The sequence below is a fragment of the Brachycentrus maculatus genome, unplaced genomic scaffold (assembly GCF_059751285.1).
Source record: "Brachycentrus maculatus isolate JH-2025_06_01 unplaced genomic scaffold, ASM5975128v1 h1tg000438l, whole genome shotgun sequence".
NCBI classification, from domain to species: domain Eukaryota; kingdom Metazoa; phylum Arthropoda; class Insecta; order Trichoptera; family Brachycentridae; genus Brachycentrus; species Brachycentrus maculatus.
Window position 1 is genome coordinate 186885 of NW_028281186.1, and position 22878 is coordinate 209762.

Here is a 22878-nt window from a genome sequence, read left to right on the forward strand (position 1 = left end):
TTTAATGCTAAAGGCCAAGTCCAATAGTTTTTACTTTAATGTTATGGGCCTAGTCTATCGTTTTTGCTTTCACGCTATAGGCGAGTTCACAGTTTTTGCTTTGATATTATAGGCCGAGTCTATAGTTTTTGCTTTGATGCTATAGGCCAAGTCTTTAGTTTTTGCTTTAATGTTATGGGCCGAGTCTATAGTTTTTGCTTTAATATTATGAGTTGAGCCCCACCATTATTTTTGATTATGACTTTTGACTGAAAAGACACGAAATGAAACATGTATGGCAATCATATTAATGTGTTTACTGAAAGGGATTGTTAATTGATTGTTATTTTATTATTGCAGGAGGAAGGTTGGTTAATGGGAATCAAGGAAGGCACCAATGAAAAGGGAATGTTCCCCGCCAACTTTACCCGTCCGATGTGATGTGTTGATGTAATAACGCTTCACTAAATTGCACTTGTTATTCTCAAACCATCGTGTCCATTATCCACTATTCTCCGGAGACTCTGAAACGGTTCAACCGCGATCAAAATTATTCCCCGTACTTTTAATCCATTTTAACGGCCCAAATTGTCTGGAATTTTAAGCATTTGCAAGTGTATGCAAGGAAAATCTTATCTTGTATTTTTTACTAAAATTTCTAACTCGAACTTAATGTATTACATATTTTAAAAATATACGTCTGAAAAATGTGTCAAAAGTATATTTTTTGTATAAATTCTATTTAATATCTCTGTACATAAATATGATAATATTTAATGGCTATGGGTAACAAAGATCTTTTTAATTTTCTTTACGTGATCAACTATGATCACATTAAAATCCTTCAAAATCTTCAGGGATATCTTCAATTTTCGTATTATGAATCCCTCATGTCCAAAATATATTTTATTTAAGATTTAAATTATTGTCGACAAGTATTTTGTAATATAATTAATCAACTTGGATATTCCCCAATAATTTCACCTTAAAATTGTCTTCCATTTTAAAATAGCGACCCTTTTAATGAAAAAAAGGTTTGAGATGGAGAAATCTCAAACCGAAACCTTTCCAAGTGAAGTGACAACATTGTCTTTTATTTCTGCATTTTGTAAACACATATTTAATATTTAAGAATCATATTTTAAAATATTAAAAGTGGCCTTATATTATATCTTACAATCGGAAACATATCTTTAACGGATAGTATTGTGAGATGGAGATATGAATAATATGTTTTTCCAACTTATTTTCTCATATTTGGTGCTTCGCAGCATTGCATTTTCTTTCTTTAATTTAGAGATCCGCATCTATATGTAAGTTGTATGTTTATTCTTTGCTTTTACCTTTTATTTAAGTTATTAATGGACTAATTTGGAGTAATTTATTATCATGTTATTGTGTTTTAATCCTTATTGACAAGTTATGTTACGCGAGATTTATTTTATCGTTTCATTCAATCTGCCACAGTAATGTTAAGGGATTAAAAAAAATAATGAAAAAGTAAGTATTTTTCAGATAATGGAATGAATCTCCGACAAATAATGTATCTACTGCTGTTACTCAGTATGATGGAAGTTTAAATGAACGAGTATTGTAGGTTAGGGACCACTTCCGAACAAATGAAAATGGTCAAATTATTAATTTATTTACATTACGATATTAAACTTGCGTGTATGTGGGCGACAATAATGTCAGGTAAGTGTATTAACCGAGCGATCAACGAGATTGGAGATATGTTTATGAAAATTCTCTTTAATTTGGTTAAATTATAGACCATTATTTTCTTTTGCATAGCTTTCATTGTAAGAAAAATGTATAATATTTAATAAACTTTTACGTGTATCGAGCGTTAACGCTGCTAACATTTTGAATCTTATAAAGTAATTATTATTATGTATCAGTTTTGTATGTCAACATTTTGTATTCTACATTGTTTCTTAAAATGTTTGTAAATGTCCAAAATGAGATAATTATTGTGCCATTTGCGAGTGGTCCATATTACATAAGTCTGTCATGATTGTACAGTTTTTACTATGAATAAAAATTGTTATTCAAAATTCTCCAACTTTTATTTTCCCTTCATCCAATATCATTCCCTCTGCAACTTTTATTTTCCCTTCATCCAATACCATTCCCTCTGCACCCTGAACACCGAGTTGTAATGTTTCATCACTTATTTATATTTATTATTGCTAACGCTTTCAGAGTCCCTTTCACTATCAGCGGGAACTACTAAACTATTGAATCCAAAAACTAAATCTAATCTAGAAAGTTATGGCTTCTTCACAAGAAGCCTTTACCTAATATGTTTTTTTTTAATTGCTCAATGCTAATCAGGGCACAAAGTCCTTTGCGTACTGTGTTTTAGCTCCTGATGTATTTGGAAATTTGACATCAAAAACTTAAGCAGGAAAAATATATAAACCGAGGAAAAGTTCAAATATGTTGGTAGATTGGGATGGTCCCCAATTGGGTGAATGTAAAATTGGGTGAATGTGAAAGTAAAAGCTAGCTATTGAGTACTAATATACAACTTATCAAAAACAAACAAGTGATACTAACCGAGATTGATAACTTATACAGCCGTTTGAAATATGTGGGCAGATACTGCTTGCATATAAGTGAAAATTAAGAAGAAGAAAAACATAAATTATGAGTTGCAGTGTGAATGATCAAAATTATAATATTTTATGGTAGGGATTGACCGGAGCATTTCGTCGTAACATCGCTCGCAGTGAGCATCAGCGAGCATTTAAAACTATGGATGGAGCACTCGGCTCGTTGTACTGACCATACGAATGCTCGCATCTTAATGTGTTACGTTACGACGAAATGGTTCCGGCCAGTCCCTTCCATTATATTTATGCACCTGTGAATTAGTTTATTAGAATGTAGGATCAAGTAAGGAATTGAGGGGGTAGAGGGAAAGGATCTAAGGAAGGGATGATATGATGGACAGTCAGGGTTCCAAGAATAGAGTGCAATATTTCAGACATTTCTTGAAGGTAGAAAGGAAGATTGCTGGTTAATGCAAAGAGATTGCGTATTTTTTTAGAGTTTAAATAAATCGATTGGTAGAAGTAACAAGTGCCGAATATTCGATCATTGGAAATATTGAACACGCCCCGTAAGTATTGCCGTTAATATTTTTTTTTTGGCACGAAAATGATCGTTTTCCGCCCTAGTTGTCATGGAACAATTTTTCCTTTTGTAATCTATCCGAAAAAATATGACAAAAAAAGGTCGCCACACATCACTCATTTTTCAGCCAAAGGAAATATCCGTAGTAAAAAAATATGTCGCCGAGACCCAGGCATGGATTATTGGGTGATCGCACCTATCACATTTGTATCTAAGGATATGGGATATGTGTGCCATCTGCAGAGCACTTTTTTAAATAGGTACATTTTATCAGCAGAGAAACAAATTTGATACTGGTGATGAGGAGCACTACAATATATAAATAACTTATATTTCTTTTATCTTATATTTATTTTTAACCATCTGAGTATCGATCTCGGGCCCCCGGCATGGTAATCAAGGTCAACAACCAAAACACCACTGTAGCAAATAGAAATCTCGAATAGTCCAAAGGCGTCTAAAAATTATATAACCTTTATTTATATTATAATTAAAATGTAACTTTGTTTTAAAATCACAATAAATTGATAGTGCTTTTAAAACAAAGTTACATTTTATTTATAAAATGGAAACTCACAAAGTTAGTGTTTCAAATATAAATTATACTTTATTTATATATTTATGAGTTAGATTTGATGATTACACTAAGACCTCACTTTACGTCGTAGATACGTTCCAAAATATCGCTACGCAAATTGAAACAATGCAAAGTGAATTGCTATTTTCCATTGGAAATCATATAAACATCAAAGATAGCGAAAATGAGTAACGATAATTTAGTAAGGATGCAACTTCGAGAAAACACAAAGTGAAAGGACACAAAGTGAGGTCTGAGTGTATGTGTTTTTGTTTTGATGGTTTTTCAAATGACATCAATCTACATTAGAATTGAAACCATGTTACACTCTGATTTATATTCCATTTTCCTGTGTAAACTATGCTACACGATGTAAATGATATAGATGTATACATATATGGCTTCATAACGGATACCTGACAACAACGCGGCAAGGTTTTTAGCATTTTTATCCTTCGACATAATTCCAGAGACATTGCCCTGAAAACTATAATCAATGTCACGGATCAACCAGATACGTAGGTGTTCATAAACATGCAAATTTAACATAGTTTTGATCCCATCGTTTTGAGCGGGTCACTTTAGAAAGCCATTTTAACATAATTCACTTATAATACGAGGGCCAATAAAATATTTTTTTATATTTGTGCAAAAACTTATTATTATTTGTTTACCTATACAAAAATAAGGATATATTCGATAAATATCAACCGTAATTCTTTATTTTTTTAACACAGTTTTTGAAGGTTGGTGGTTTTGAAAAGAAAAGAGTTATTGAAAGGTTAGGAGTTAAAAAAACATAAAAGTATTTTTTTCAATACATTTTCTAAAAAGCAAACAAAAAACCAATGTGTACTCTAAAAAAAAATGGGCGTGATCTGACAACCAGCTCTATGCATTGCCGAAAGCTGACTGAATTTTACTGTTGCGAGTATGACCTTAACCAACTACCTTAATAAATCTATTATTTTCGTTTTCAAAGTTATATGAAAAAAAAACAGAACACTTAAAAAAATGTACCTTTTTAATGTACATACCGACATGGTAATCAGTACTCCATTCTAGGTACCAGTATGTATAACATAATACCTAAATATTACAGTGCATAAACCACCCTTATTCCTAATCTTATCATAATACTTTTTCTAACCCTTATCCCCTCCCAATAGTGCATAAGGCACTGCATCATATTGACCCAGTGTTATCTTGTTACCTTTCCTTTGTGTTAACACACGAAGGAAAGGTGATCAACCCTCCGCATCAGGTACTAACTAGTCCAGGGTTATATTGAATAAATATTTGAGTGAAAAAAATCAATTGTATTTATTTGACCCCCCTTGGTAATCGAACTCAGGATCTCCAGTACGGTAACCGACCGTGCTGAGCATTAAACCACAGAGGCGGACAATTTAAAAAATATATTTGTGTTTTTATTTTTTACACAAATAATTCAATTTTATACTATTTCTGTGAGCCTAAGCGGCTCATTATTAGAAATAAGTATCAAATTGTGGTAGAGTGGGTTCAAACCGAGAAATTCTCACTTAAGAGTCCGCGACACTAACCACAGGACCACAACCCGACACCTCTAAAATCTGAATCTAAATCATAATATAGTAAGTATAAATTATATAAACTATAAATTGTCTCTGTTCAGGCAAAAGTTATAAATCTAAAAACAATCGCAATGGTGACCTTTGACAGCCACCATGGAGTGTTGAGTGCTGGGCTTCAGGGGTTAATTCCCGCCAATTACAAAATATGATCTATTTTTGTTTTTGTTTTCAATTGGTCTCATTATAATGATAAATTCATCCCATATAATTTCCCGTCTTTATTCTCCTATCTTCAGATAATCCCCCAAAATTGAGGCCTCGGGGGTCATTGAAAAATGTAGAAAATGTCCATAAAAGTTAAAAGGTAACATCATCAAATTTACCCGCTGAATACCGGGTACTTTTTATAATGCCTCTAAAAAAATTAAGTCATGTTTTCAGGCGTTTTCCAGTATGTAAAATAATCTGGTTAGAAGAGTCTCTGCTAAACAAAACCTTTCTCAAACCAAGTAAAGAACTCAGTGAAGAACATGTAAAGCGTCATACGATTTATAATATATGTAGGAATTCCAAAAACTACAGTAGTGTGGTTGTCAATCATGGGTAGAATGGTGAATGTTACACATGTGTAAAGTGATTACTAAACCAGCCTGTGACAGATCATAAGCCCAGTAAATACCCAGACTTCCAAATTCTTCTGCGTCTACGTTGAGATGTAGAAATGTAAAAATAACTCGTAAAAATAAAAGTGGAGAAACTGGAGATTTGTGAACAAGGATTTGGACACCCAAAAATGTTGTAAACATGACTTTTTTTCCTTATTTTAGCTGAAATAATTTTAATGACCTTATTGCAAAAGTAATCAAAAAATTTGTGGAAAATGTGTGTTACAGAAAAAGGTCCTATTATCGATTATCCATTTTGCCATTTATCGTTCACTAGTAACAAGCGTTTTATCTCCTTTTAAGAAAATTTGGAAATAATCTTTACATTTATTACTTTTTGTTTGTTTATAATATTTGGAATAACGTATCATCGAGTACTTACCATATACATCTGGCTTGCTGCAATTGCATATAATGTAACAAAACAATTTTAATTGTAAAAAATCAATCCATTTATCGAATTGTTGGGTAATATATCCAAAATAAAACAAGGTTTTTGTTGGATTAAATTCTACATTTATTTATGTATATCTTAATACGTGACGCGTTTTGTCTTCTTAGGACATTATCAAACACTCAGTGTCACGTATTAAGATATACATAAATAAATGTAGAATTCAATCCAACAAAAACCTTGTTTTATTTTGGATATATTACCCAACAATTCAATATGGAATTCTACCAACTGTCAGCAGTTACAATAAATCCTTTTATCGTTAATAATAAATAAATGTTAAAATTTACCAAAAAAAAAAATCTTAAAAAAAATCCCTTTACCACGCACATCAAATTTTCCAATGAAAATAAAATTGAATAAAGTTGATTTTCATAGTGCATTTGCATGCATCATATCCAAGTGAATAATTATAGATATTTTGTAGATTTTTATCTATTTTGTTGATCAAAACATCAGTTAATCTTGGGCCCGATATAAGGCACATACTCAGTAAATGAATATTTTCCCATACTAAATATTAAATTTTAGTCAAAGTATTTAAGTCGTAAGTCGTAAATCAAATATTAATTTATTTCACATGAAATTCATAGCATTTTTTTACCATTGCTTTTTTTGTCCGCCTCCGTAGTGTAATGGTCAGCACGCTTGGCTACCGTTCTGGAGGTCCCGGGTTCGATTCCCAAGGGGGGTAAAATAAATATAAGTGATTTTTTCACTGTCATATTTATTCAATATTACCCTGGACTGGTACCTGAAGCGGAGGGCTGATCACCTTTCCTTCATGTGTAAACGATCAAGATAACACTGCGTTTATATGACGCAGTGCCCTATGCACCATTGGGGTGCGGATAGGGGTTTTATTTATTATTTATTTGCTAATGAATATGTAAAAGATATTGAAAATTAAAATGTTCTAGTAATAAAATTAAAAAGTAATAATTTCCACTGCCGTCTATAAGCACGATAAAGGATTCATATATCCGTAAAAATATATAAATTGGAATTTTTTTTGGAAAATACATAAAAAATATTTTTTAATATTTTTTGAACTCCTCCATAACCATATATTTATTTCAAAGACAAAATTATTTTTTTCAATACAAAAACGGTGAAAAAAAATCTATTACGTCAAGTATTACCTGGGTTTAAGGAAAATAAAGTTGCTATTCAACGTATGTAGGGCCTTAAGATCTAGTTTTTTCATTAATCTCAGGTTCTCCCACCAAAATAAGTTCCGAAAAAATTCACAATTCCCATTGCGTTTTTAATATTTATGAAATTGATTGCAAAAATATTACCAAATAAAAGCAGTTCCACAAATTTTGTGTTTGATTTTTAAAAGTATATTATTTTTATGTGCAATATCTCACTATCTCTCAAATTACGTTAAATTAGGCGTGTTACTGATGCAGGAATTTCATTTTTTCCCGATCCATAATTGCACCCAATGGGGCATAGGAAACACACCAGATTGATGCGGTGTCAACACATAGTTTGTGCACAACACGGTGCAAATGTTTCCCCAAATCCGAACTTACCCCAACGCACCCTATATTTTGTTAAAATTAAATTAATACAATAGGATTTTATTTTTAATTGGCACGTTATGATTCCAATGACACTGAAATAAATTGAAATTTATGATTAACGTTAAAAATATACATAATGCAGTTTCATATTATTTTCAGAGTCCATTTTCCAGATATTGAATGGCTACCTACTACCTACCTACTTTCAGCGATAATGTGAACCGAGTTAGCCAACATTACAGTTTTGAATAATGTAAATCATCTGTCAAACGGCCTATAATGGGCCAATAAGCGAAACTGGTTTCGTGTTTTGAGTATCGGCAGTCGTCTCGACGCGAAGAATAAATGATATTCATTTCACTGAGAAACAGAATGAATTCAAATTAAGAAGTGAATCGCCGCTCTTTTCCCTTTGGAGTGCGCAAAATCTCGCTCGCGTGTGGTTGTTTTTTGCGACTTCCTGTCGGCGCACGCGCGCTGGACCATTCAACATCTTCGAGCGCCATATTGAGAAGAGGCGGCTGCCGTATAGTCAGAAGTGTATAAGTTCGAGTTTTGTGCAATATTCTGACGTGGAACGCATCGGTGTGCCCTATGGATGTTCATTTGGGTACGTATTTTATCGTTCAGCGCGCCATTTCGGCCGACGTGCGCGTATTTGACCGCAGAAATCGAGTTGTAACCTACACATAGGCCGTTCCAGTCATCGGCAGGCCCCCGTCAATCGACTATTTGTTCGCACTTTTAATCTTATTAATAAGCACGTGCATCGCAAATCGATGGGTTTCTCGAATCTGTTTATTTTAACAAGATTATAAGGCCGTGACGCAACGTTCCGAGCCGGTATATAAAGGGATTTCCGGGTGTTTATATCGGCAGTTGACAGGGTACCTATACCTATATACTCACCACACCCAGTGAGAGGGTTGTCGGTTTTCGTTATTTTCGAGTTGTCGGCGTTACTTCGCGGTCGCGAGTGAGTGTCGATGGTGCGCGTGCTGAAACTTGTCGTCGAATTGTGCTATTTTACCGAAATATAGCGAAAGAGGGATGTCTGTTATAGGAGTGGTGCGCGTTGGTTGAGAGGCCCGGAAACGGCTCCGAGCAGATAGTGAAGGGTCGCCACCCTCCGGAGTGACGAACCATGGAGTGCTGCATGTCCGAGGAGGCCAAGGAACAAAAGAGGATCAACCAGGAGATCGACAGGCAGCTTCGGAGGGACAAGCGCGATGCCCGGAGGGAACTCAAGCTCCTGCTGTTGGGTGAGTGTTCCATTCTGTCGCTGCTCGAGCTAATCTCCATGTAAAAATAACTCCATTTCTTATCAAACGAGCGAATCACCCGCACAAGATAAGGGTGACTGTTTCGAGTATCTTTAGTTCTCTAATTCCCGATTCAATATTAACATCGAGATGACTGTAGATGTAGATACTCCGTGACCACTGACTGCCGGACTGTTCCTAACTACCGGTAGGAAATGCGATATCCCCTATTGTGGCTTACACAGATTCACACATAGCCGCGGATTATTGGTGCCATTTCCAGCTACAGGTAGACAATAAATGAGTTCATACGGATTGACTTGCAATCAACCGGTGGATTATAATCACCATTATCTGTTTTCTGCTATTTGCTGTCTTATATTGCTCTGAAAACAGTCAAATTGACCATTTCTTAATATTTGTATTTATTACAATCCTTAATATTTTGTATTTATTACAAATGGCTTCGTGCATTTCCGTACACTTTAATTCCCAATTCTCGATTACTAAAGTAGCATATTTTCTAATGAATTACCATCCTTAAATTAATTGGACTGCAAATTAACTCAATATCTCAACACAAACTTGTGATTTTCAATGATTGATTCACATTAAAATTAGTAACTAGAAGTTATATCTAACATTTGTTTGTTGAATGATCCTAGTATCATTTTCTCTGTAAATATAATGCTAATTACAATATTATCAATGAAAAGCATTGTAAAGAAATTTGGCAAATTTAATCTGACTTAAACCCTAATCAAATAAAATTATTACGCGCGGGATGTGTGATGAATATTTTTTATTAATTTCCCTCCATTTTTTATTATTTTTTAATTATTTAAAAATATTGAATTTAATAAGAAAAATGTTACTGTAATCAATCCTTTTCTAAATCTTATCCACATCCAATAATGCATGGTCACTATAGCATTATTAATGTTACACACATATTAATTGTTAATTAATTACACGGAGGCAAGGTGATTAGTCCTGCACTTCAGGTATCAGTAAATAAACACTAATATATATTTAAAACCCCCCTAAATGGAACCCAAATTGATCGAAATTTCAAAGCTGTATAGGTAAAAACAAATTTACTAGATGCACTATTCGAATAACATTTTATGAATGTTTCAAATTATTTATTTTAAAGTTATCCATCTCAAAATATGTACATTATCTATAATCTGAAATTCTTGAAATTGAAACATCAATAGACACAAAACTTCTTGCGACATTTTTGCTGTTGGAGAATCCATCGCAATATCTATTTGTGTTTTACGGAGAACGGTTTTAAAATAAACCAAAAGTTAAATTACAATATGTACAATAGGAACAATAAATTTACATGCATTATATTTTAACGTAAATTGTGTTATTTTATTTGAGGTTTGTTCTTCCAAAATATTTTGATTGGGTGATACATAGTGTATCGGATAGTTTACACAATTATTCAGGCAATGTGATGTATAAAATGCAAAGAAAAGTTTTTTTCTTTCTTTTTTGAAATATCGTATTATATTGAATATGACATTATAAAAATGCCCAAGAAAATGAGAAATCAATGATATTTTTATGTAGAATTCTACCTAATACTACTAATTGCCACTTCCTTTATTGATATGAACTATAAATTTGATATTTATTATTGATAATATGTATAATATATGTAAATATCTGGAACAATATCGGGCCATGTAATCTTCATCAAAAGTAACATACGATATGTCGAGATGGTCTAGTCACGTTCAACAAATGAATGATGGAAGAATGGTAAAACGTATTCAGTATGTAAATGTTGTTATAAATGGATGCATAAGAATGCCAACAAAGACACAGCGCATTCAGGTACACATAATACCTGGAAATGGACAAGTAGTCTTAACATTTTTTTATATGTATCAATATTTTATATGTATTAATTATTTTATACACGGAGTGGGAGCTGTTAAAAAGGTGTTAGAAGAATCGTATCGTTTAGGGAATTCGACAGCAGTAAATTAACCCTTAATTGCATACCGTTGCAATTCTGCAACAACAATTTCACATCAGTCGAAACATCCTTTAGTCGCCTGGAATTGTTATAATTCACACTGTTGCATATTCATCACACACCTGGGTGTAAGAATTAAGTCAGCCTTTTATAACTAGATGGTGCTGTGAGTACTTTCTTGACATTTAGTTATTGTTGTCAGAGATTTATTTAATTTAGAAAAATTACAAAAAATCATGCATTTAAGGGTTAATACAAATCGGAGATGCACTATATAAATGTACTTTTAAAAAAATGTACCGTGTAAATGGAGAATTTAAAGCACATTGGCTCCAATCAGCCACAGAACTCTAGTCTCCCTCTACCAATTTTTTTTTCAATCCCTTATCCGCACCCCAATGGTGCATAGGGCACTGCATTATACAAACAAACACAGTGTTATCTTGATCGTTAACACACAAAGGAAAGGTGATCAGCCCTCCGCTTTAGGTACCCGTCCAGGGTAATATTGAATAAATATTAGAGTGAAAAAATCACTTATATTTATTTTATCCCCCCTGGGAATCGAACCCGGGACCTCCAGAACGATAGTTGAGCGTGCTGACCATTACACTACGGAGGCGGACAATCTCTACCAATAGGATGATAAATATAATCGGCTGAAATGGATTCCAGGGACTGGAGAATCCGGCAAGTCGACCTTCATCAAGCAGATGCGCATCATCCACGGCTCGGGTTACAGCGATGACGACAAGCGGGGTTTCATCAAACTCGTCTACCAGAATATCTTCATGGCCATGCAGAGTATGATCCGCGCCATGGATCTGCTCAAAATACAATACGGAAACTCTGCCAATATTGTAAGTCACTTTTTTTAATAAACATTACAATTTTATTCACCCCTCAAAGTGATATTTATTTATATTTTATCAAATACATAGTTACAAATCACAATAATGTTCCCTTACTGAGGTATCCCGTGCCGAGGCCACATTTTACAATACTTGTGTCGCCTACTTTCAAAATCCGCCAGATCTAATTTTATAAGATTTTAAAATAAATACTCTATCGGAATGCCAATTGTGGGTTTTATTGTTTAAAATATTTATATACTTGAAAACCCTGCTAAAAAATACTTAAAAACAGTGTTGTATTTCAAATTCCGCTATATTCATGAAACTTGCCTTCTGACCCATATATATCGCCCAATCAAAGAGCGGGATTGGTCAAAAATTGAGATGCCGTCATTATCGGTTTATAACATGTTTTTTTTTAAATACTGAAGAAAAATAAAAATTCTCTATTTCCTAATATTTTATCTTAAGATAGACAAGTCTTTGAAACATAAATGTTACCTGGGGAATTTTGTATTTTTTGTAAAATTGACTTACATGGATCTGGCGGATTTTGAAACTAGGCGACACACTTACCGGTAAAACTATACAAAAGAAATTTGTTTATGACATTCAATCAAATACGACATGGGTGATAAATGATGCGATAAATATGATATGTACATAAAAATTTTTAGTTGGAACTTGCCTACAAAATTTTGTAATTCGTCTAGGAAATTATTAATATGTATTGTATTGTATAGGTTGATTATTTCTAATTGGAATGCATAAAGTTTATGTTACGTAAAAAATCGCAAAACTAGATATCTTATCTTATTAGATATCTTGAAGCATTAATTTTAGCACTTTGCAATCAACCGACAAAGAATAGTTTAAAATCAGGGAAAGTATAGAAAAGTAAGAAAAAAAATGGGATGGATTTGTACATTTGATAATCATGAGCGGCCTAAAATAAGGGGAAATGAAATAGTAAAACGGAATAGAAATACAGAACATAAATATGAGATTTTACTGTATGGATTGGTCGTCGTTATTCATATCATTACTGTATATATTCCGACTATATAATTTCTATACAGAGTCACGTTTTGATAATTCAGTATTCTAACCCTTATCCGCACCCAATGGTGCATAGGGCACTGCATTGTATTGATGCAATGTTATCTTGTTTGTTAACTGTATGAAGGCAACGTTATACTCCTACACTTCAGGGACCAGTCCAGAGTAATATTAAATAAATATTATAGTGTTAAATCACTATAATATTTATTTAATATTACTCACCCCCATTGAAATCGAACCTGGGACCTCTAGCACGGTAGCTAAACACGCTGACCATTACACCACGAAGGCGGAAATTTGATAATACTTTAATTATAAATAAATCAATCTTTATTACAGCATTGACCACAGTCTTCCCCTTATTTCTAATATTATATCAGCTCAGAGCAAAATTCTTAATATCATCCAGTCAAAATTTCCACCACTTGCTCCTGGTATCCAGTCGAAAACTCTACTGTTAACAGAAAACTCTAGTGCCGGATTTTAATTTGTAAAGGCATCACATTATCCTCGGCGCAGAACCCGCTCTTTGTCAACACTTTGTATGACATGGGTTATTTCCTAACAAATTCATGCATGTCGCTAATTTTCAGTGGTAAATTTAACTTTCCATCTTCTTTCAATTGCAATTTCATAACTCTTGAAGCGGTATTCTCGTAAATATAACTCAAAATCATCATTGAGACTGGCAGGACATTGCCTCAGATTATTTTTAGTGAATAACAATTTGATTGTTTCTCCATTTGCGTAACATTCACACTCCGAGAAACTCTCACTCGCTTTCAAACTTTTTTTTTATATACCCGATCTAACTTTTCGTTCTGGTTGTGCATTTTTTTGTACCCTTTCTATCCGCTAGTTGATACGAGTTTTAGTTACCTTCTTAAAAGATTTATTTGATAATCGATAAAATTAAGAAAGGTGTGTTGAGATGGTTTGGACATGTGGAACGAATGAGTGAGGAAAGAACGGTAAGACAAGTTTATGAGGCGAATGTAATTGAAAAGAGGAGCAGAGGAATACCGAGAAAAACTCGGCACGATCAGGTATGCCAAATACTTGAAAGTGGTCAGGTTAGGAGTCGAAACAATCGGCGGGTATGTATGAGGAGATGCGTGAACGTGGAAGAGGCGAAGAATGTTTGCAAATACAGAGTGGTGTGGCGTTCTATTCTCTCTGCCTACCCCTGCGGAGAAGCGGCGTGATGGTTAGTTAGTTAAGATTTATTTGTCTTAAAAGTATTCACTTTGAACCCGATTTTCCTTGCTCAATTCATATCATCCTCTTATAAGTTTTTCAAATATATCCCCCAAACGAGGAGTTCCAAATTTAGATATTCTCAAACATCTTTGTTACTCCCGTATATATTTACTTAGTAATAATAGATTTCCGGTCTTAAAAGATACCCGATGGAACAAAACCAATAGCGGTATATCTAAATATAAAATATGACCTATCATCGCACGTAATGTTGGAATTGTTATTTAAATCACCTTATCTTGTACGCATAAGCTCACCATCGGACAGTATGATGCGGCTTTTCCAATGATAACTATAGCTTTTTTACTTTCCAAACATGGAAGAAATTACATTTTTATTTGTGTTACTTCTATGTACATATACGCTCCGTATGCTTGTAACAGTGCTCATTACTCTCGCATACGATAAAATATAATGTAATTTTAAAAATTATGATAAAAGGAGTTCTAAGTTTTATAAACTCTGATTCATTTTCAGTAAATGTGCAATTGTGATTTATAAAAATTATGTATGAAAATATATACCTATTGTATATAAATAAATGTTTGTTCAATATCTTAATTCTCCTATAATTATTCACGGATTACTTAAATTTTTAAATGATTTCCCAATATTATTTAATATTCCGAAAATTATTAATCCAAAAGGTAAAATACACATACTGCTCCATGGAAAGAGTTTTTTTTTCCTTTTATAATGCCTTAATACTATTTTTTTGTCAAAATGTTAGGCGATTGTATTTTTGCAAGTAAATCAAAATTAAGGTGTCCCTTTAGTGTTAAATATATGCACATATTATAACAACTGAATGATCATTCAAAATTTGTCAGTTTGCCTCTAGAAATGTTTTATTTGTGTAATATCCATTTCATTGCAAATTTAATTTGTAAAGTGCGTATAAAAATTTATTACATATTTTTGGTCAGTATAATTCTGGTTTTGTACGGTTGGAGGAATTCATGTTGCGTATAAACTATTATTACGAAACTATTCTCTTGATGGTAGTAAACTGACTTTTTAGGGTTATGTCAATCAAGCCAAATTATTATTTGTAAAACTAAATGATAATGTAGATATTGAAGCGTAACATTGGTATGGGCATTGTACAGTAATATGTAACATTATATTCCCTGGCTATGTACAAGTAGGGCATTGGGACAGAGAAGCCATAAGTGGATTAAATGTTTTAATACTCCTTAAGTATATATGTACACATATAATAATTCTACCTATTACAGCTAGACATGGGCAAACAAATAAAAAAACAACAATGAATAAAGTAGTGACTTCTTTAAAATAAGTCCTTACTAAATTTAGTTTTTTTATTCAATCATTATAATGAATCGTGCCAATCGGGATACAAATTTATTTGTGTATTGTATATTCTTAACTTCTAATACATTTTACAATCTGGCATCAAAAATTTAAACCAAAAATAAAAATCTTCTTCAAACCCTTATCCTCACCCGGTGGTGCATAGGGCACTGCATCCTATAAACGCAGTGTCATCTTGATCATTAACACATGAAGGAAAGGTGATCAGCCCTCCGCTTCAGGTACCAGTCCAGGGTAATATTGAATAAATATTAGAGTAAAAAATTACTTATATTTAATTGACTCCCCCTGAGAATCGAACCCGGGACCTCCAGTACGGTAGCCGAGCGTGCTGACCATTACACTGCAGAGGCAGACCAAAAATATGTAAATCGAGGAAAAATAACACATACCATTCCAATCAAATAACCAATAAATTAAAGTTACCTAGTAATCATACCTTTAACTAGAGTTGAACTTATTAGACAACATTATAACTTATTATTAAAAATGATAAAATAGGTTAGGTCTAGTTGACATAAGTCATTGTTGAAAACAAAAATCATATTTGTACGTGGATTGACCAATCTTTGACTTGTAACTGGGTACATTTACAAACATCCAAGTTCATTGGGTTACGTTTCAAACTGTTTGAAGACAATTTTTTCACTAGACGATTTTTAAAACCTGCAAACAGTTTCGGTTAGCATTTTTGAATCTGCTAGTAGTTTTTATACCACTACTGCGTTTCATGAAATGGTGTTTTGCTCGACTACTGATATTTTTTACGACAATAATTACCTATTTGTTCTTTGTGTAGTTTGAGTGACATGATTTTTTAAGTAAACAAAATTTCTTCAATTATGGTTTACTTTTTTTGACATCACTACTACCTATACGTATGTATTACGTAAAATTCTCACAGGGCTCTTTAAACTCGTAGTTTTGGTACTAAATGACTAAGTGGATGAAACTAATCCTAGTACTTATGGCAACATGGAAGTTGTACAAAAACTTTCCAATGTCATACTATTTCTTTAAAATTACACTAGCATCTAGATATCCATATATTACTTATGTTAATTATTTGTACATTAGATAATGTATAGAATTACGGAAAGTTGCTTTGTGTTTTTGCACATTTTATTACTAACTTTATCGAACAATCGACTGATTTATTAATAACCACTGTGTCAATACTAAAGACTACTTCTTCTTCTTCTTCTTCAAATCCTTATCCGCACCCCAATTGTGCATAGGGCACTGCATCATATAAACACAGTGCTATCTTAATATACATGTTATATTAATGACATGAAGGAAAGGTGATCAGCCCTCCGCTTCAGGTACCAGTCCAGGGTAATATTGAATAAATATTATAGTGAAAAAAATCACTTATATTTATTTGATCCCCCCCCTGGGAATCGAACCCGGGACCTCCAGAACGGTAGTGGAGCGTGCTGACCATTATACTACGGAAGCGGACTAAGGACTACATCTACTTATAAATTAAACCCATATTCTTCTTATTGTCCCACTCCACGCTGAATGTGGCAATCGTTATGGCAATTTTCGCTTTGTCTGCGGCCGCTCCAAACTGTGACTTAGTGCTGCAGTGGAACCACTCTCTCAAGTTGTTAAGCTAAGACATACATATGTCTTGGCTTAACGACTTTGCCACGCAATATAATACATATTACTTCACATTTCTCTCCTCTCATAAAACCCCAGAGTACTTTACCCTTCCTTTCTTTGTAGTGTCTATAACTTTTCCTTTTTTTGTATCAAACTCTCTCAACCTATGATATTTTGAGGATTCAGCACCATAGTTAGAATGCTCCAATCTTCCTTGTGATAGCTCGGGTAAATGTCTAGTTTTCGACGCCTTAGAGAAACACTGAAAATATCTAGCATTGAACAAATCACAGATTGAGGTTGATGCTTCTATTATTAAGGAGTTTATGCTCTTTGAAAAAGCTGCTTCTCGACATTTCTATTCTTGAGAATGGTCCCACCGGCCATTAAGTCAACAGCCCAAATATTTATATTGATGATATTAATAATTTTCGATAATTTATATAGTGCCGTTTTCGCAAAATACTACCTCAAGGGCGCTTCAATTGAGTAAAAGAAAATTGTGGAAATGATTTAGCAAACTTTGATGATTTAGCGTTTTTAGTTTTTTCCGAAGAAATCATCTTACTCTCACCGTTTATAACTGCTGGTGAAACAGCATTCCACACCATCGTTCCGGCAACAGCAAAAGCACGCTTGCCATATTTAGCATGCTAGTCGCAAGCTGGTAAGATCAATTTACCCGTGGCAGTTATATCTGATCAAAGCATGTGACTTTTATGAACCAACTCATCTGGAATGCGCAGCTCTTTTGTACCCATTCGGTGTACTCTATGAACCCACTCTAATACATCCGTTCCCATTCTGAGAAACACAACTGGAAGTTTGATTTTACATATAATATACATTTGATTTTAGACCCATTTATTTTTACTACTTTATTCTAACGGCCTATGTCAATTTGACTCATATTATGTGGCTTCAATAATGCCTGAATTTGAAATGTAAATGTTTGTTGATTTGAATTTTCAGGAAAGAGCGGAATTAATACGCAGCGTCGACTTTGAAACAGTCACAACATTTGAAAGTCCTTTTGTTGAGGCTATCAAAGGCCTCTGGGCCGACGCCGGTATCCAGGAGTGCTATGACCGACGCAGGGAATACCAACTCACCGACTCTGCCAAATAGTAAGAAACCTTTATCTTTACACTCTCAAACACCAAACAGAATATGAATATAAAACATTCGGGGATAATAAATTGTATCAGAAATATAATACTAAATGTAACAGATCAATTTTCACATAGTTTCTTACTGAATTTCGTTTTGTATATTGATTTGCACAATAAATTAATACTTATTTCTTGGAAATACTTATAATCTCTATGCTTTGTTTATTCAGATATTTTGGTAGCACTTCGAGGTGGACTAATAACAAATAGCGGCACTCGTAGAACGCTAGTTCTAACAATCGATAGATTCTATTTTCAAAACGGTATATTCACACATTCCATAAACTTTACTGTTTCCTCGTCCTTCCTCTTTACCCGAGATGGCAACACTGAACCAAAAGCCGCTGTCTGCTGCCATAGACGAGGATTGCGGCGACCCAAGATTGATCCTAATGTGTTTGTCTGTCAGCCCAGATTGAGTTAGGGTGCTAGTGTACATGATGTGTGTTATAGCTACTTGATGGAGATTGACCGCGTGGCCGCCACGAACTATTTGCCCACGGAACAGGACATCCTGCGTGTCAGGGTGCCCACCACGGGGATCATAGAATACCCATTTGACTTGGAGGAAATTCGATTTAGGTAAAATACACCGAGCCCGAGGAAACATCTATACGACTACACTGCACGATTTACTCTCACCTGCCATTGCATTTTTATTACTTTTATTTAACTATTGTTTGTGTTTAATCATCTTAATCTGTTAATGGATGCAAATATATATTTATATATGTACGTTACCATATGTATCACTCGGTCAATAACTTCAAAACACGCGCACCTCAATTTGAGTGTTTATGGAACATATATTCATATTTATATTTGCATAACAAGAAATGCACTGCATGATGGAAATTTCTCGAAATCAACTAAAAGTTAATGATATATTTTGTACAGAGTTTTTTTATCATTCCAATATTAATAAATAATTTTTAAATAAATTTTTACAGTGTATTTATACGCTTTTAAATGTTCAGTATATGTTTATGTGAGATTTTAACGTTCTAGAAATTTTAAAATAGCTTTTATCAATTAAAATTGTTTTTATAAAAATTTTCACTGAAATTCTTGCACAATTTGAGATATTTATCAAACACAAGAAAAACATTAATTATATATACTCTACGTACATGTGGTACAGCTTCAATATTTTTTTTGCTTCTAAGTGCTTCTATTTTTTCTTTCTTTTAGTGTGATTCTTAGTAGATGCGGTTTAATTGTTTTTATGTTCGTGAAAATTTATTTAATTTATTTACTAAGGCATTTTCTTTCAGCATGCTTTATCTGGATACTTGGAAGTTATTTCAAATATTGTAGCCTCTTCTTACACTGATTTACGTATATCTACATATCGGCTGTCCAAATTCAAAACACAGTAAGGGACATTTTTTTTTGCATTTTGGACTAAGTAGATTCTACTTAGTCCAAAAATGCAAAAAAACATACTACAAAAAAAAGTCCCTTACTGTGTTTTAAATTTGGACAGCCGATATATGTCCTCGCTAAGTTATAACCCCGCATAAAGGTGGTTATTTCTTTTTTTTGCTTTGTGTAGTATTTTTCTCTTTTCGTATAACTCTTAATATTAAAAAAAGGAGTGATATATGTTCGACCAATTAGAATATAAAATAAAATTATTTTTATTATGTTGAAGGTATAAAAGATGTAATAAATTAGTGTTATTAACACATTCACTGCTGATTTAAAAAACCCATGAAAACATCAGTACTTAATATATTTCAATTTGTGCATTATTTCATGGCACGTGTCAGTATGTACTCATAACTCGACGTAGGAGGGCTTGTGTCTCATAATAACACGATGAAAACAATATGGACGGGAAAGGTATTTCTACCCAATTGATCGATTGATGCTAAAGAACGGGAAGGGTATTTTTACCTTCTACGCCGGCCTCATTTCAAAATCAGAAAAGAAGGACTTACTCATTTAATGTTTTTATAAGAATATTATGTACCAATCTCTTTGTTGAGGTCTTAACTGTATGTACATAATTATCTAATCCCATCGCCAGCGGTCTGCAGGCGTAAAAAACACCCGTCTGAAATGTGTTAAATCGCTATATGTTGTTATCGACAGATAATGAAAATGTGTAACATGTACATAGAGTAGGAGTAAGAAGAGGCTGCAATGAACATTGCATGGTGTGAATATAACATGAGCATGTACCGTGTATGGGGGTGTTGAGAGTGTGACGTGTTGTTGCAGCTATTTGAGTGATCTAGAAAGAATCGAGAGCGCGGACTATCTCCCGACGGAACAAGATATTTTGCGCGCTCGAGCACCCACTACGGGAATTCTCGAATACCCGTTTGATCTCGACTCTATCGTGTTTAGGTACGTAATGAGTTTACCCCTCCCTCAACCTGTTCCGAGTCGAGACCCTTCACTCGCTAAAGTATCAGTATTTTGAGGGTGTCTAAGGTATGTTGAAGGTGTATCCATCCTCCGCACTCATCTCCCCCACGGAATTACCGTTTCATCTCACTTGGAACATTGTACCCGAGTCGCTAGAGTAATTCATCCCCTCATGTATGTACGACTAACCTATTAGCTGAATTTTTGTTCACGTGTCGAATCCAGTCATTATTTACCGTAACTCCTTGTACTTTTTAATATTCTGCATTATATAAAACCGAGTTATGCGTACGGTATATTTTCCATTTTACGACTTCATGCAAAAACACAGTCATTTCCCTCACATCGGTTGCCTTGTTGCTACAGTACTAACACTGCATGCGTATAATTTTACTAAAAAATTATAATACTCACTTCGCTTGCTGTTGAATGTTTATCTAACTTACTTTTTTTTATAATCTGTGTCCGTAATATCATTTTACATCTCGTTATATTTTTTTTTAAATATCCATCTGTAAATTAAGCAATTGTAAAAAATGCTAAACATTTCACATACAATCAACTTTTTGAATAAGTGAATAGTTCCGCTGCCATCTATCGGCCCAATAATTCATAAGGGCACAATGATTCATGTATCAAATTAAATAAATATTGTTGGTATATGAATGAAATATTTTTAAAACTAAATTGAGACAGGTTCATTATTGTCTCTTGGGTTTTTTTTTTTAAACTAGGATACCTTTACTAATGGTACATTGTCTTTGGTCAATTCAAGAGATGTAACCTACGATGTCTAGTGCCCGGGTTGCCAGTATAATAAAAATGTGGGTTGTGAATATACGTCGTCACCTATATCACCAATATGTTTGTCTGCATTTCTTAGGAATCAAAAACTATTGCATTAAATACGTCATAAATATGGTAAGTATTTTTATATTTTCTTTTGAAATGTGGTTACGGTGTTTATCCATTTATGGATAATAATATTTGCATGTTTTTTTTGTATGTATGATAAATAGTTTTGTGTGATGTCAACATTAATCTTAAGCTTTTTTTTATTTGTGCTTTTGCTTTTATTCATGGAATTTTACACTAAACACTGCTCTTATATTACATTATTTATGATTATGTAAAGTGAAACTTCTTTATAATGATTTTCAAAGGAATTCTGTAATCCCAAAAGAAAATGTGTAAAATAAATTAAAAAGTGGTGAATATTTATTGTCGTATGTTAACTTGCAAATTTCTTGATTGAATTTGTCCATAATTTTGTAAATCATGTCGGAAAATGTTGTTTTATCTATGTTTATTTTAACACGTTGTCGGCGGGACACGGCATGCCGTTTTTCGCGGACTGTCGGTCAACTGCGGGACACGGCAAATGCCGTTTTTGTCGACTGTCAGTTATCGGCGAGAAATGGCAATATACGGGTTTGTTATCAGCGTGAAATAAAACGCGTTTAAGAGCGGGTGCTAGGCGATAGTCTGTTGACCTTATTTGAGATGTCTTGTCCAGATTGGCTAGTGTGTCGCTTGTAAAGGCATCCCCAGAAATCTAGAGTTTTTATGCGATCTCAATCTCAAGTTTAGTTTGAGCCATTTCACGTATTGGACTATTTTTCATACCGCTCACACTGTTTTGTTTACTGTTTGGCATGTTATTATTTGAATATATTAGCATTGCATAGGGAATGATACCTCGGAGGGGAAGACTATTTTTTATAGTTAACAATGCTTCTAAAATTGTGAAATACGGAATACTTAATTAAAAATTATGATTATAATTTATTTTTGATGATCAAATGTCATAAATGATTTCTTTGAAAATTTCAATCGAAAATATTATTTGGTTTAGAAATTGTGTCAATTTTAAGAAAGCGATATATTTTGCGCTAATCGCGAAAAACACCCGCTATAGGCTAGAGTCTATTGTTCGAAGCGCCCGACTACAATGTGTTAAGTAGATTTACTGAAACTTGCTGGGAAAGGGTCCACACATTTTTCCTGATTCGTTCGACAGTTGTCCACAGTGTTAAGATTTAT

General features: G+C 33.5%; 2 protein-coding genes across 6 annotated transcripts in view; both read left to right on the forward strand.

The window, feature by feature from the left end:
* The window catches only part of Amph (amphiphysin), a 110311-nt gene extending 108275 nt beyond the window's left edge, over positions 1-2036 (forward strand). For all 3 annotated transcript variants that reach the window (XM_088271356.1, XM_088271355.1, XM_088271357.1), the window contains one exon: positions 340-2036. In XM_088271356.1, the coding sequence (XP_088127482.1) occupies positions 340-420 (81 nt within the window). In that variant the 3' untranslated portion in view covers positions 421-2036. The remainder of the gene's footprint in view (positions 1-339) is intronic.
* A 6359-nt stretch (positions 2037-8395) lies between these two features.
* Galphaq (G protein alpha q subunit) overlaps positions 8396-22878 on the forward strand; it is a 31904-nt gene continuing 17421 nt past the window's right edge. The window contains exons 1-6 of one of the 3 annotated variants that reach the window (XM_088271371.1): positions 8396-8514; positions 8968-9166; positions 11838-12022; positions 18260-18414; positions 18913-19041; positions 20686-20814. In XM_088271371.1, the coding sequence (XP_088127497.1) occupies positions 9049-9166; positions 11838-12022; positions 18260-18414; positions 18913-19041; positions 20686-20814 (716 nt within the window). In that variant the 5' untranslated portion in view covers positions 8396-8514; positions 8968-9048. The remainder of the gene's footprint in view (positions 8515-8967; positions 9167-11837; positions 12023-18259; positions 18415-18912; positions 19042-20685; positions 20815-22878) is intronic. The other 2 variants (XM_088271369.1, XM_088271370.1) reach the window with 2 other exon arrangements.